General features: G+C 45.7%; 1 protein-coding gene across 1 annotated transcript; it reads left to right on the plus strand.

Annotated features, from left to right (window-relative positions):
• The first annotated feature begins 2,158 nt into the window (after positions 1 to 2,158).
• Positions 2,159 to 9,137, plus strand: EIF3F (eukaryotic translation initiation factor 3 subunit F). The gene is made up of 8 exons (XM_019728335.2): positions 2,159 to 2,568; positions 5,329 to 5,399; positions 5,624 to 5,703; positions 6,132 to 6,269; positions 7,449 to 7,540; positions 7,973 to 8,109; positions 8,236 to 8,349; positions 8,920 to 9,137. Exons 1-8 carry the CDS (start codon positions 2,181 to 2,183, stop codon positions 8,995 to 8,997), a joined length of 1,098 nt encoding a protein of 365 aa, XP_019583894.2. The 5' UTR covers positions 2,159 to 2,180; the 3' UTR covers positions 8,998 to 9,137.
• Positions 9,138 to 13,611: the final 4,474 nt, after the last annotated feature.

Raw genomic sequence — 13,611 nt, forward strand, 5'->3', positions numbered from 1 at the left:
CATGAAATCCAAGAGTCATTTTTCAGTCCTCCTCTGATAAGTTGTTCACCTGTGTTTGAGGGAACTAAGGATATGTATGTCTACCCAGAGCACTGATGGGAGTAGGATTACGTGAATTTTAATTATAGAAAGTAGCTCCAAGGAGAAAGCAGTTCTTGAGCATAAGAGTTGGGGCTAAGAAGCCCAAAATCCCCCATCCACCTTGACAGCTGGATGCTGGGTGTCAACCTAAGTAAGGGAGTTGATAGGTTTCCTGACAGGCAGCTGTTACCACCCACATTAGACCAAGAAGGAAACTGAGACTCAGAAAAAAATTATAGATTGCCCAGAGTTACACAGTAAGTTAGGATCAGAGTTCCTTCCATCACATAGTAAAAATAATAGCTACCAAATAATAATAATAATACACCTCAATGGTGATACATCCAAAAATGAACTAGGCATAGAGGAAAAACAGGATTGCTAGATGGGAGGGGAGGTGGGGATAAGGTGGAAGGTAAGGGGATTAGAGAGCACAGTCAGTAGCCACAAGATTACCACGGAATACAAAAGTCAATTTGGGGAATTAATAAAGTAAAGATTTTGTAGGGTATCCGATGGGCACTTCTCTCATTAGGGAGACCACCTCAGTGATGATGTAGATGCCTGATCACTGCACTGTACACCTGAAGCTGAACAATAATGAATGTCAACTACAATTTTATATATATGTATATATGGTTACAAGAAGCGGAGTACAGCATTAGGAATAGAGACAGTGGAAACAATGGCTGTGTGCGACGTCAGAGGGATAGTGGATGGGGGGATAGGGGTTGACACTGTGTGAGGGATATAAATGATAAATGTCTATTACATTGTTTTGTGCACCTGAAACTAATAAAAAAAGTTTAAGAAAAAAATTAACTTGGGGTCTTTTCCCAAAAACCTGCTGCACTTGTAGCTTTCACTGTCTCGATTATCGACAACTTCTTCATACTAGTTGCTCAGCACAAAAAATTGGAGTCATCCTTGACTTTCTCTTTCACACCTCACATACAATTTCTTAGAAAATCCTGTTGTCTCTACCTTTAAAATATACCTGCAATCTGCCCACTTCTCACCACTTGCACTACTACTGGTTTGGTGCCAACCACCGTCATCTCGCTTAGATTTGGTAATCTCCTACCTTGTCTCTCTGCTCTTTCTCGTCTGCCTCTCCCCAGTAACCGAGCCCCCTATTGTATTTTTCTCAAAGCAGCTATAGTGATCCTTTCAAAACTAAGACAAATCATGACCCTCCCCTGCTCAAAACTTGGCAATGGTTCCCCATTTCATTCAAACTAAAAATGAAAGTCCTTACCCTTATTATGCCCTAGGAGGTCTTTAATGATCTCTAATCCCTGTTTAGGGGTCCATCTCCTGCTACTCCAGGCTGATGTTAACTCTCCAGCTGCCAAATAGCCTCCTCAAACACAACAGGCCTACTCCTGCCTTCAGGCCTTTGCACTAGCTGTTCCCTCTACCTGGAAGCTCTTTTCCCCTCACACTTCATAATGGCCACCTCATTCGCCTTTTTCAAATCCACTCAAATCTCACATTGTCATTGTGATCCACCCTAACTCCTCACAACTCCTGATTACCCATTACTCTCTGGTACTTTTTCCTTTTTCTTAGAACGTCCTACCTTCTAACATATATAATGTACTTATTTGTCTCTCCCCCTACAATGTAAACTTTTCAAGGACAACGATCTTTGTTTTGTTCACTGATAGATTCCTTTAAAAAGCGTCTGGCACATATTTAATTTAATGAATAAACCATCTTACGACCCTGTCAAGGACAAAGCCTTTATAATAAGGCACTTTGACAGCCATTATCCCATTGAAGTCTGAAAACACGATTTGTGACACTTGTGCAGCTTTCTGGCTCCATCTGGCGACAACTATGCAGACTGAGCTGCTTCTCTTCTCCCAGGGCGGTCCCAAGTTTACTCGGAACTATTGAGCTCGGTCTCACTGAATGCGCGTCGACCTAGATCAAAGAGCACAAACTCGGAGCCGGAAATTGTAGTGCCGTGAGAAGCATCATCAGTAACCAATAGGCACGAAGATCTTGTTCACGTGGAGCATATTCAGCCTATGGTGCTCCTAATGGTTCCAACCTTACTCTTTTCCGCCCCAGGCTCCTTCTCTTTCAACAAGATGGCCACACAGGCGGTACCGGCGAGTGCTTCTCCCACCAGTCCCACCCCAGCCATGGCTGCTGCCCCAGCCTCAGCCCCAGCCCCGGTCCCAACCTCAGCTCCAGCGCCGGCTCCGGCTCCAGTGCCGGTTCCAGCTCCAACTCCAGCTCCATCCTCATCCCCAGACCCGGCAGCAGCAGCGGCTGCGACCGCGGCTCCGGGCCAGACCCAGGCTTCACCGCCAGCAGCAGCGCAGACCCCGGCGCAGTCGCTGGCTAGTCCTGCTCTACCCGGCCCCTTCCCCGGCGGCCGTGTGGTCCGACTGCACCCTGTCATTTTGGCCTCTATCGTGGACAGCTACGAGCGTCGCAACGAGGGTGCTGCCCGAGTTATCGGGACCCTGCTGGGTGAGTGGTCAGAGAAAATTGACGTTTTCTTCTACCTGCCACCTCTCCTTTATCTGACTCCCCTTCACATCCGCGTTGATCGCTTACCTGTTTCTCCATTGGACCGTCCTGTTGGGACTCATCTTCCCAAGGAACTTGAACTTTCTTGCCTGATTGCTGTCACTTTGTGCAACATAATGTGTATGAGGAGTAGTTATGTATTAGGTAAATATCGTGTACCGAGCCATTTACATTTTAATCTTCCCAGTAGCATTTCACGTCAAGTATGATTAGCCCCATTCTACCAAAAGTGAGTTCAAAAGTTGACTAAGTAAGGCAAAAACTCTTGACTCCCCAGTGACCACGTTTTTTCCCGCTTATCTACCAAATGTCTTTATTTTCTAGGTGTTTGCAAAGAAGTTTCTATCCAGTTGGCAAAGGGAACATCTGTTAAGAGATATCCCTCTCAACAAGTAAATCGATTTGGCAGGAACCCATTTAGGATTTCAGTAATAATCTGATTGTGTAAGCCTGAATCCCTGTTCCTTCCTCTCCCTAATTCGTAGACCCTGTTCCCCCAGAGCTGTCTCTGATCTCCATTTGGATACAAACAATTGTATTAATCTGTTTATGATACTGCTTAACCTTCAAATGAAAGAATAACCTTTCCCTACCCATGTCCCAAATTTGGGGAAATTGATATTTTATGTTAAAAGTAATTTGTAAAACCGAGACGCACTAAAGAGGAATTACTGATAATATATCCCTTTTTCTGGGTTCTGCTGGTCCCATCAAATTCATTTTCACTCCATCTAAGTCACAAATTTTAGACACCTTTGTGCATCCACTCCAATTGTATGCATCATTTCTCTTTCTTACTCTTGAACATGTAATAGTCCTTCTACCGTAGAAAACAATAGGTGTATTGCAAAGAGGACACAATTTGTAGGCAGACTCCATCAAATATATGCCTTGTGCCTTGGGACAAATAACCTAAAGTGTAGTTCCTTCAGAGGCTACTTTATAGACTTAGTCTTTGTGAAAACTTATTACAGAAAGCATCTAACTGCTGGCACACATTAGGTACGAAACGGCTGTTGGTTGCCAACCTGCACCATGTCAGGCCTATACCACTCCTGAAACACACACACACACACACACACATTCTCTTTTTATTTGAGAAAGTAGTGTTTTGCAGAAACTTTAATCAATCCATTATTTTCTGAACATTGCCATGGTTTTTCTCAAGCGATTGTATTCCCTTTGCCACAAGTGCCTTCCCTGCTCTCACTTGTCTGTTCAAGTTCCACTCATCTTCCAGGAAAAGTGTTCAGTATTGGTCCTTCGTCCCATACTCTCACCCTCACCCTCACTCTTAACCTCCCAAAGTATGGTAGCATTCTGTGACTGCCCTGCTTTGAGCTTCTGTAATAAATGATTTTTGCATCACTGACTTGGCACTCGACAAATACTTACCCTCTTTCAGCTATACTGTCAAGTTTCCCAAACTCAGTGGTACTATTTAATTAAAGAAACAATTCTCCACCCAAGGTTTGTGCTAAGTGCCCTAAGTAGTACAATGACCCTAGTTAGAATAACTGTAATCTAGATCTTCAGATTCTCTTCCAAACAGGGGTCAGGTGTGACAGAGGCAGTGCTTACTGAAGAATGAAGCATGGATTCTGCTTGCTGGGAACTTACACATTTTCTCAGTTAGACATTAATTCATGAAAAATATTTCATTTGGTTAAATGAAGTCACTGGTGCTTTATGTGCTATAAAATCGTTAGGCACTAGAATTCAAAGTTTGATAAAACAAGCTCTACTCTAATCCTAAATTGAAGATGAAGATATAGTCTTGTATGCAAATAATTAGAATATAATATGATAAATGCTCTAATAGAAGGATGTCATAGTGGCGTGGAAAATATAGAAGACTTAATTATTTCAGAAGCTTGAAGTGGTCAAGTCTTTTGGATGCTGATGAGAGGTCAAATAAGGTAAAGAATATGTATCCATTGGGTTCAAGGACGTAGTTTCAGCAAAGGAGGCAGAAACCATAGTAAGGTGGAACTAGACACTAACGGGTATAGGCACCACTGTGGTCTGTGGTGAGGAGGGGAGCACTTGAAGCCTGGGATGGGAGATGTCAGTACATTAGAGAAAAGTAGAGAAGGGACTAGCCGTCTTAGGTCCAGAAACAAATGTGGGTAGTGGGAATAAAGTTACCAGAACTAGAATAGAAGTTTGTGGAAAAAGACTCACTTTGATGATGTTTCACAGGTAGAGGGTTCCTGGATGATGATGTGGTTATGACTATGGGACCAGATGGCTGAAGGGAGGTACAGGTGAAGCTCCCTAAACGGTTCTCTGACTAGGGTACTGGAGGCGTGGTCTATGTAGACATAATTAAAATCTTCCGGGTAGCCCTGCAGACTAAATTACAAGGAGAGAGTATAGAGGCTGAAAAAATGACGGTCACAGTGTAAAGGTCTGGAGTAGACTGACAGCAGGAAGTAACAGGCAAAAGGAGACCTTGTGAAGGGAGAATAGGCCCCGCTTGATGGTTAAAGGAAGGCGTTGGCGGTCACTCCAGGGTTTTCGTTCTCTGGAGAATTCTGGTCCCACTGATGCACATGGCTGAACTTGTTGGAACTAATGAGTTCAGTGTTTTGTTCATTGACTTTGAGGAGACCTGAAAATCTGAAAGCATTTGGGAAGTGGTCAGAGGCTGCTGGGAGCCTTTGGGTTACGTAACACATGGACAATTCTCTCTCCCAGGAACCGTTGACAAGCACTCGGTGGAAGTCACCAATTGCTTTTCAGTGCCACACAATGAATCAGAAGATGAGGTGAGTGGGGATTTGAGCCGCCCTGTGCAGGCTACCTGTTCTTTTGCTGGGCTTCCCGTAGGGCCCTCCCGTAAAGCGTGTTGTGCTCATAACTCGAGCTCCTATAGTTCAGGGAGCTTTGTTCCCTTTATACGTACTTCACGGGCATCTTCTGTCTGTTGGGATGGCCTGTCATCCTTTTTATCCATTTTCTGACTTCTGAGCTTTCTTTCCTGCCTCCTTAGGTGGCTGTTGACATGGAATTCGCTAAGAATATGTATGAATTACACAAGAAAGTCTCTCCAAATGAGCTCATCCTGGGCTGGTAAGTTGGGGGGCAGAGGGGTTGGGAGTCTGATTGCCGAGGCCTTTTGCCACCAGACTGGGTGTCGTACTCCCTCTTCTGGAGACTGTACTGAAGGTGTATTACCTCAAGGAGCTATGAATTCAGTGTGTTTTGCTGGCAGTTCTGATCCTATGAGGCCAAGAATATTTCTTTTGAATTGTAGCTTTTACTGAGCAAGTCTTTTTTTGCCTTGCTGGTACCTTGGAGTTTTTCAAGAGTTCTAAGTCAGCTTTTGATTTGATTTGAGTTGATAGTGTTTTCAGTGTGTTTATTGTTTTGGTATTCGGGGTGTCACTGGGTGTCTATACCGCAGGGCTGCCAGGTACCTAGAGACGCTCAGGCCACCGTCATGTTGAGTATCGATGTCACGTGTAGACTTGAGGCCACAGCTGTGTTCCGTTTTCCAGGTACGCTACAGGCCATGACATCACAGAGCACTCTGTGCTGATCCATGAGTACTACAGCCGGGAAGCCCCCAACCCCATTCACCTCACTGTGGACACGAGCCTTCAGAACGGCCGCATGAGCATCAAGGCCTATATCAGGTGACGAGGGTCTTGGGCCACAAGGGTGTCAAAAGCAACCTAGTTCATACCATGCCCGGTGACACCCCACCTCCACCCCAAGGAGGTTTCATCCTTCAGTGTATAACTCACTGCCTCCTAAGGAAGCCCATTCCTCACTGTCAACAGTTATCATTAGAATGGCTTTGCTCTGAAACAATGTCGTCCCAGAAATTTCCACTCACTGATCCTACTTGTATCCTGCTTGTCTACTCACTGCTCTTAGACCAGTTTCAAATGAGCAAGCCATGATGTTGTTCATGTCATTTCTTCTAGAAGATAAGTCTGCATGGTTCCTACAGCCAGTCTTCACTGGTATTCCGGTCATGCTCCTTCACCATGTTCACTGCTTTTTTGAGTTACCCTTTAGTTTGTTCTTACCCCGAGACTGAGCACAGGACTCAGAGTAGTGCAGGTTAAAGGATGGCTGGCCTTATTTTGAACATATCTATTAATCCAGAATTAAGTCGTTTTGGTGACCGTAACATTGCAGTATTGGCACTGAGCCCGCAGGCAGTTAAAATGCCAGTTGTTAGGGGATGTTGAAAAAGGCTCTCGTGGCATGCTGAAGGGGGCTGCTATGGAGTTGGAAGGATGAGTTACCAAGTCTTAAATGGCCAGTCGGTGTACCACTAAGCTCTAGCCATTGCCTGATTTCTTAGCCTTTCCAGATATTTCAGACTCCTCAAGATTCAGTTAAGAGTGTATAGTTGACATGGGAAAGGCCGTCACCTTTAGTGACAGCACCCAATCTAATCTTGGTGGGCTGGAGTGAGTCTGTTTTTTAGTGCAGATGAAGGGCTCAGTCCCAGAAAAGACCTGTCCTTTCTCTTCTTTCTGTGGGGCTGGATGTCTAGGCAGCCAGCTCCACAGGGAAACCCAGTGTCCTGTCCTCTCACTGAGATTGCATAGTGTGTGAAGTCTTCCTCTGAACGGACCAGGCCAGGTCTGAAAGCTGAGGCCCCTCTCCCAGGCCAAGGGTTTGATATGTGGAATGAGCCAAGGGAAGAATACGACTTGTCCCATGAGACCTCTGGGGTTCACGCCTTCTTATATCAGAACCTTGGAAGCTATACTCTTGGTATGACGGCTTTCCCAGCCCAGACTAGACGTGGAAACCCTCTCAAGACCATCTGTTTGCCTGGACTTCTCTCTCCCCAGCACTTTAATGGGAGTCCCTGGGAGGACCATGGGGGTGATGTTCACGCCTCTGACAGTGAAATACGCGTATTACGACACTGAGCGCATTGGAGGTGAGTGGCCTTCCAGGTCGTCTTCCAAGGTCTTCTGCATTTTTCGTGGGAGGGAGTTGCTCTAACAAGGATGGAAGGCTTGGGTGGGTTAAACAGGAACCAGTGATCTAAGGTGTGTGATGCCTGGAAATCACAGGCATTGTCCTACATAAATGGAATTCGAGGAATGATGTGTGAAATTGTTCGAGGTGGGAAGTTGTCAGCACTAGAGGCTGTCTGGCCATGCGGATGGGCCCAAAAGCAGTGATTAGCACACTGGGTGCAGGAGTTGGGCTCTGTCAGGGGGAAGAAAAGCTAGCAGGGGCAGAACGGGGGTTTGGGGGTGTTGACTGAGTCCAGAGGGAGGGGCGAGCGTTAGGTTGGTTAGAGATCATCTCTCCTGAGCGCATGACTGAGTTTTCTGTGTCTTATTCCCCCAACCCACGCTCACAGTTGACCTGATCATGAAAACCTGTTTTAGCCCCAACCGGGTGATTGGACTCTCCAGTGACTTGCAGCAAGTAGCAGGGTCGTCGGCTCGCATCCAGGATGCCCTGAGCACAGTGTTGCAGTACGCAGAGGATGTGCTGGTGAGGAGGGGAAGGAAAAGGGGGGCCGAGCTCTCCGCTCTGAGATTGCTGCGGGATAGGCTGGTGAAGTGACGGTCCTCAGTGGTGAGAATTAACTGCCTCATTCCATCTTTGTTTGGTGCTCAGTCTGGAAAGGTGTCAGCTGACAATACTGTGGGCCGCTTCTTGATGAGTCTGGTTAACCAAGTACCCAAAATTGTTCCTGATGACTTCGAGACCATGCTCAACAGCAACATCAACGTGAGTGCCTTTTCTGGGCTCCCGGGGGCCTGTGCCTTCACCTCCCTCAGCTGGGCATTCCCTCACTTGTGCAGGGAATTGGGGGGGATGGCCTGGAGGGGACAGAGGAGACAGGGCTTCGCCTGCGGCGCCCTTGCTGTCCAGGCTGGGAGGAAGGAAGAGAGACCGCACAAGCTCCAAGATTCTCTTCTTCCTTAATCCCATTGGCTCAGGTGTTGCTGATACTGTGACTTGTTATCCAAATTCATGGTCGAGAGAAATGCTTAAATTCAGATGTTAATGAAAATGCAATTTTTTGTTTTCCCCATATGAGTTCACAGACCCCCTATAATTCTACCCATGGATCTCAACTCAAACTCCCCTCGTCTATAAGTGTATCAGGAGAGATGAGAAGCTGTTCTCAGGCGTTTCCTTCCTGTCTTCTACCTCCAGCTCTTACTCAACCTCTCCCAGCTGTCATTTACCCGGGCTGCCCTCACACCCGTTGTCCATCGTAGAGCTGGCCAAGGCTGGCCTTTCTGCTCCCCTTCCACCCAGCTCCTCACTCATTGTGGCTTCTTTCTCTTCCAGGACCTGCTGATGGTGACCTACCTGGCCAATCTCACACAGTCACAGATTGCCCTCAATGAGAAACTTGTAAACCTGTGAATGGGCCCCAAGCAGCACACCTGCCATTCTGGGCCCAACCCTAGGAGTGAAGTTGTAATGGCTTCTTGTGGTTTGAGTCACACTGAGTCAGTCAACTGCTTGTGACTCTAAATAAACATAACCTAACTTTTGTAAATGAATTCCACCTTATGTGAGTTTACTGCTGGGTGGAAGGGAGAAAACTGTTCTGGAGCCCATGCAGAAACCAAAAGGGAGTGCGCTGTAGAAGTTGGTTGTGTGTTTGACATGACTTGTCTGTCGTCAGTTGTTGCCCAAGCCACTTTCGCCTCATCTGACCCAACTAGATAGCCTTCTTTGCACACTGGTTTACAGGGTCATTTTCTCTTCACTCTTTTTATTTATGCTCAGAGCACACTGGAGCTCCAAAGAAATTGTTCTTTATCACTCCTCTTTCATAGCATCTTATGTGGATGGCAGTATAAAGGGTTGCCTTATCACAGTTTGAAGTACCTGGAGAATGTGCTAGTGAGAGAAGAGAGGAGAGAAGGGCGTGGATACACGTCTCATTCCTGGGACCCATGAGTTCTGGTAGAAAGACAGCCGTCTCCATGGTGAGAATTAACAGTGCTTTACTGAATTTTTTCTCTTGGTTTTTCAGTCTGGAAAGGTGTCCGCTGACAATATTGTGAACCATTTCTTAATGGGTTATGTGGTTTCCACAGGAAATGGAAAGGAGAATCCATGCAGGGAAAATAATTGGATACTTAATATCTGAACTGAAAGTAGAGGTGTGATCACCGTTTTAAAATGCTTGAATAGTAGGATAAAGCTGTTTGCCACTACGGTTCAGGGAGGCAGAATTAGAATCTCTAGGTTAAGTTTTTTCCCATTTTAGTGGGGGAAACAAAAGTAAATGATCAATTGCAAAACACTAGAAAATGAGTGCTGGGTCTAATATTTAATGAGCACCTCTTATGTTTGGGGGCAGGTTTTTTATTATTATTTCAGGTGTACAAAACAATGTGATAGTTAGACATTTATCATTTATATCCCCCTCACACAATGATAACCCCCCGCCCCCAATCTACCACCCCTCTGACATCGCATACATCTGTTATGTTTCCACTGTTTCTATTCCTAATGCTGTACTCCACTTATTGTGAATATATATATATATATATATATTCATTATTCTTCAGCTTCAGGTGTACAGTGCAATGATCAGGCATCTACATCATCCCTGAGGTGGTCGCCCTAATGAGACTAGTGTCCATTGGATACCCTACAAAATCTTTACATTATTGATTATATACCCTAAATTGACTTTCGATCCCCATGGCAACCTTGTGGTTACCGATTGTGCTTTCTAATCCCTTCACCTTCCCTCTTGTCCCCACCCCCCCTTCCATCTAGTATCTGGGGGCAGTTTTTATTATTTTCATATTACAGAGGGAGCTGGGGTTCTGAGAAGTTAAGTACATTACTTGAGGGTATATACAATTAGTAAGTGATGAAACAGGATTTGAACCCAGGTCTGGATTTTATTTTTGTATGTGGTCCTCTGCTTCACAGTTTAGTGGCCCAGTTAAATAATTAATAGGGCAAAAATACAACATAATAGGAGCATATCATAAGGATTGACCAGCTCTGTCAGAGGGAGTCGGGGAAGATTCTGCCCCAGGACATGTTAGCTGATGTTTTGGGTTTTGTTTGTTTTTTTAAACAGGAAATCAGAAAAGGGTAATTGAGCAGAAGAAACATAAAAAAGTAGAGAAATGTAAAAAAGCTTAACATGTACAGAACCTAAAGAGGCATATGCCAGCCTACAAGGGCCCTCAGTCTGTAGAGGTTGGCTTTTTATCTTGGAGGTTGTGGGAAGGCATTGGATAATTTTCATCAGATTTGGATGTCAGGAAGATCACCTGGTAGTGCCGAGGCAGGATGGAAAGGGAAGGAAATAGAAGGCAGGGAGCGAGTCAGAGGGCCACTGATTGTTCAGAGGAGAGACGACGAGTGCCCAAACCAATGCCGTGACAGGATGGGGAAGACCCAGGCTCACGGGGATGCTATAAGGCAGGCTCAGGAGGACTTGACACTGGTGAGAGATGGGAGGGGTGCAGGGTGTTGCCTGTTTCTGAGAAAGGTGATTGAAGGGATGGTGGATATGGAAACTGGCTACTCCAAAGCGGTGGAAGCTTAGAGGATGCAGAGAGGTGTGGCCAGATTAAGGTTGGGGTAGTGTGGGACCAAGTGGTGAAGTGTTAAATGCAACAGAAGAGCTGTGACTAGGTAAACGGAGGGGCTGTACCACATCTTTTGGGGAAAGGCTGAAGAATTCAAGTTATCCATTTGCTCATGTAAAACTTACCAAATGCCAAACAACATACTAAGCAAAAAGCCATGGTGCATGCTTAGAATCTACTAGAGGTGTTGGAGGTCATGGCAGGCATCTAGTTAGGAAGTGAAATCTAAGCTGGACCTGAAAGAGGAAGAGACAGGGTGAAACTGGGGGGTGGGAGGGGGCGGCGTAGAGTACTCTAGGCACACAAACTAATGTGTACAAAGTCCCAGAGAGACGGTCAACCAGGTGGCCCATCGGTGCTGACTCCTGGCTCAGATGTTTGTAAGGTTGGCAGGATATTATTTTATTTTTGATTTTTTGCAGACTTTGCTTTTGTGTGCACAGGTTTTTTTAATGTGAATGTTTTCATACATGGTAGGTAGCTGTGCGTATGCTAAAAACATATTAGAATATGTCTGGGTGAGACTTCCGTTGCCTGAGTTCTGACACTACTCCCCTGGTTTTCTCCAGCCTCTGTAACCACTCCTTTTCAGTGCTTTTCCTTGGTCCTGGGTCCTTTTCACTTTTTCCTCTGCACCCTCTGACTGGAAAATCTCACTGAAGCCTCCGACAGTCATTACCTGTGTGTTAAGAATGCCCAGTCTCTAGCTCTGGCCCACATTCACAACTGGTTTCCTGATTCCAGCCTTGTTAAACGGACACAAGATACCTTACCTAGATGTCTCAGAAGCAGCTTAAATTCTACTTGTATATTGAACTGATTGTCTCTTCCTCCCATACAAATCACCTCCTGAATTTCCTTCCTTAGGTAATGACACACTGTACCTAGTTGTCCAAACCAGAAACATTGGATGAATGAATCCTTGATTCTCCCCTCTCTGTCCACCGTCATGCTTCAACTAGTTTATTACAACTCTGCCTTCCCTCTCGCCCTCCATGGTACGGGGCTGTGATAAGTATATATTGTGGTCTTCATCCATGGTCCTGGCGTGCAGCTCTTAAAACCTTCGGAACTTCCTAAGTGATAAGAGCTATAAAGATGTAGAGAGTCCTGTTAAAGATGTACACAAGCCCCTTTCAACAACTTCTGCGTTTATGTTAACGAAGTGATTTTTGGAAGGCCTCTGGGCAACCACAGGAATGGGGGCTGTTTGCCAGGTGAATTGCCCATGTGATTGGACCTTAGAACTTTTATCTTTGGGAGGAGATGGGCTGAAGGTTGGCTTAATTACCAATAGCCAATGATTTAATCAACTTATCCTACATAATGAAACTTCCATAAAAACCCAGAAGGACAGAGTTTGGAGAATGGCTGGGTTGGTGAATAAGAATGCATTCAGAAATATGGTGCATGCCAGGAAAGTGGCGCACCCCAAACTCAGGGACAGAAGCTCCTGTGCTCTATACCCATCCAGACCTCTCTCTGTGCTTCTGCATCTGGCTGTTCGTTCATATCCTTTATAATAAATCAGTAATGGTAAGTAAACTTTTCCTTAGCTCTGTGAAGTGCTCTAGCAAATTCAACCCAAGGAGGGGATCAGGGGAAGCTCCAGTTACAACTGGTCAGTCAGAAGCACGGTTGACAACCTGGACTTGGCTACTGGCATCTGAAGGGGTTGGGGTGGGAAAGGCAGTCTTGTGGGACTGAGCCCTTCACCTTGGCACCTGACACTGTCTCCAGGTAGTGTTAATGTTGTTCAATTATAGGACACTCAGCTGGTGTCTTGAGAATTGCATGGTGGGGCAAAGCACCAGCACATCTGGTCGCAGAGGTGTTTGATATGAATAGTAAGTGTAGAGAAAAACAGTTTTCCTGTTCACCCACTTCGGTACACTCTCACAGCAGCCACACTGCTCTGTGAATCTGACCAGGACGTAACCTCAGATGAAATCTTTTTCAGAGGTGTCCCGTTGCCCAGGATGAAGTCCACACTTGTTACCCCAATCTGTGGCTCATCATACTTGCCTGACTCTCCAGCTCTGTGTCTTGCACTCAATGTGGGCTCCCCTTGCATTCTCTCTGCCCTCTGCTAGAATCTGTGCCCCTTTAGCTGCCTTACTATTATTACTCATCCTTCAGGTTTTAGTCTACGTGCTGCCTTCTTAGGAGGTGCTCCAATACCGTGATCCCACGACATTTTCCTACCTTAGCGTTTTATCTCACCATTTTGAACTTGTCAGAGCACAATGTCCGTGAGGGCCAAGACCATCATCAGGATCCTTTGGAGCGGCTGGAGTGAGGGAGCACGCCAGACAGCGAGTTATTTGTTTCACTCATTCTACAAATACTTAATGGTGCTTAGAGTGCATCAAACACAGTGTGGGGCACTGGTGACACAAGTTCATGAACC

The sequence above is a fragment of the Rhinolophus sinicus genome, linkage group LG06 (assembly GCF_036562045.2).
Source record: "Rhinolophus sinicus isolate RSC01 linkage group LG06, ASM3656204v1, whole genome shotgun sequence".
Lineage (NCBI taxonomy): Eukaryota > Metazoa > Chordata > Mammalia > Chiroptera > Rhinolophidae > Rhinolophus > Rhinolophus sinicus.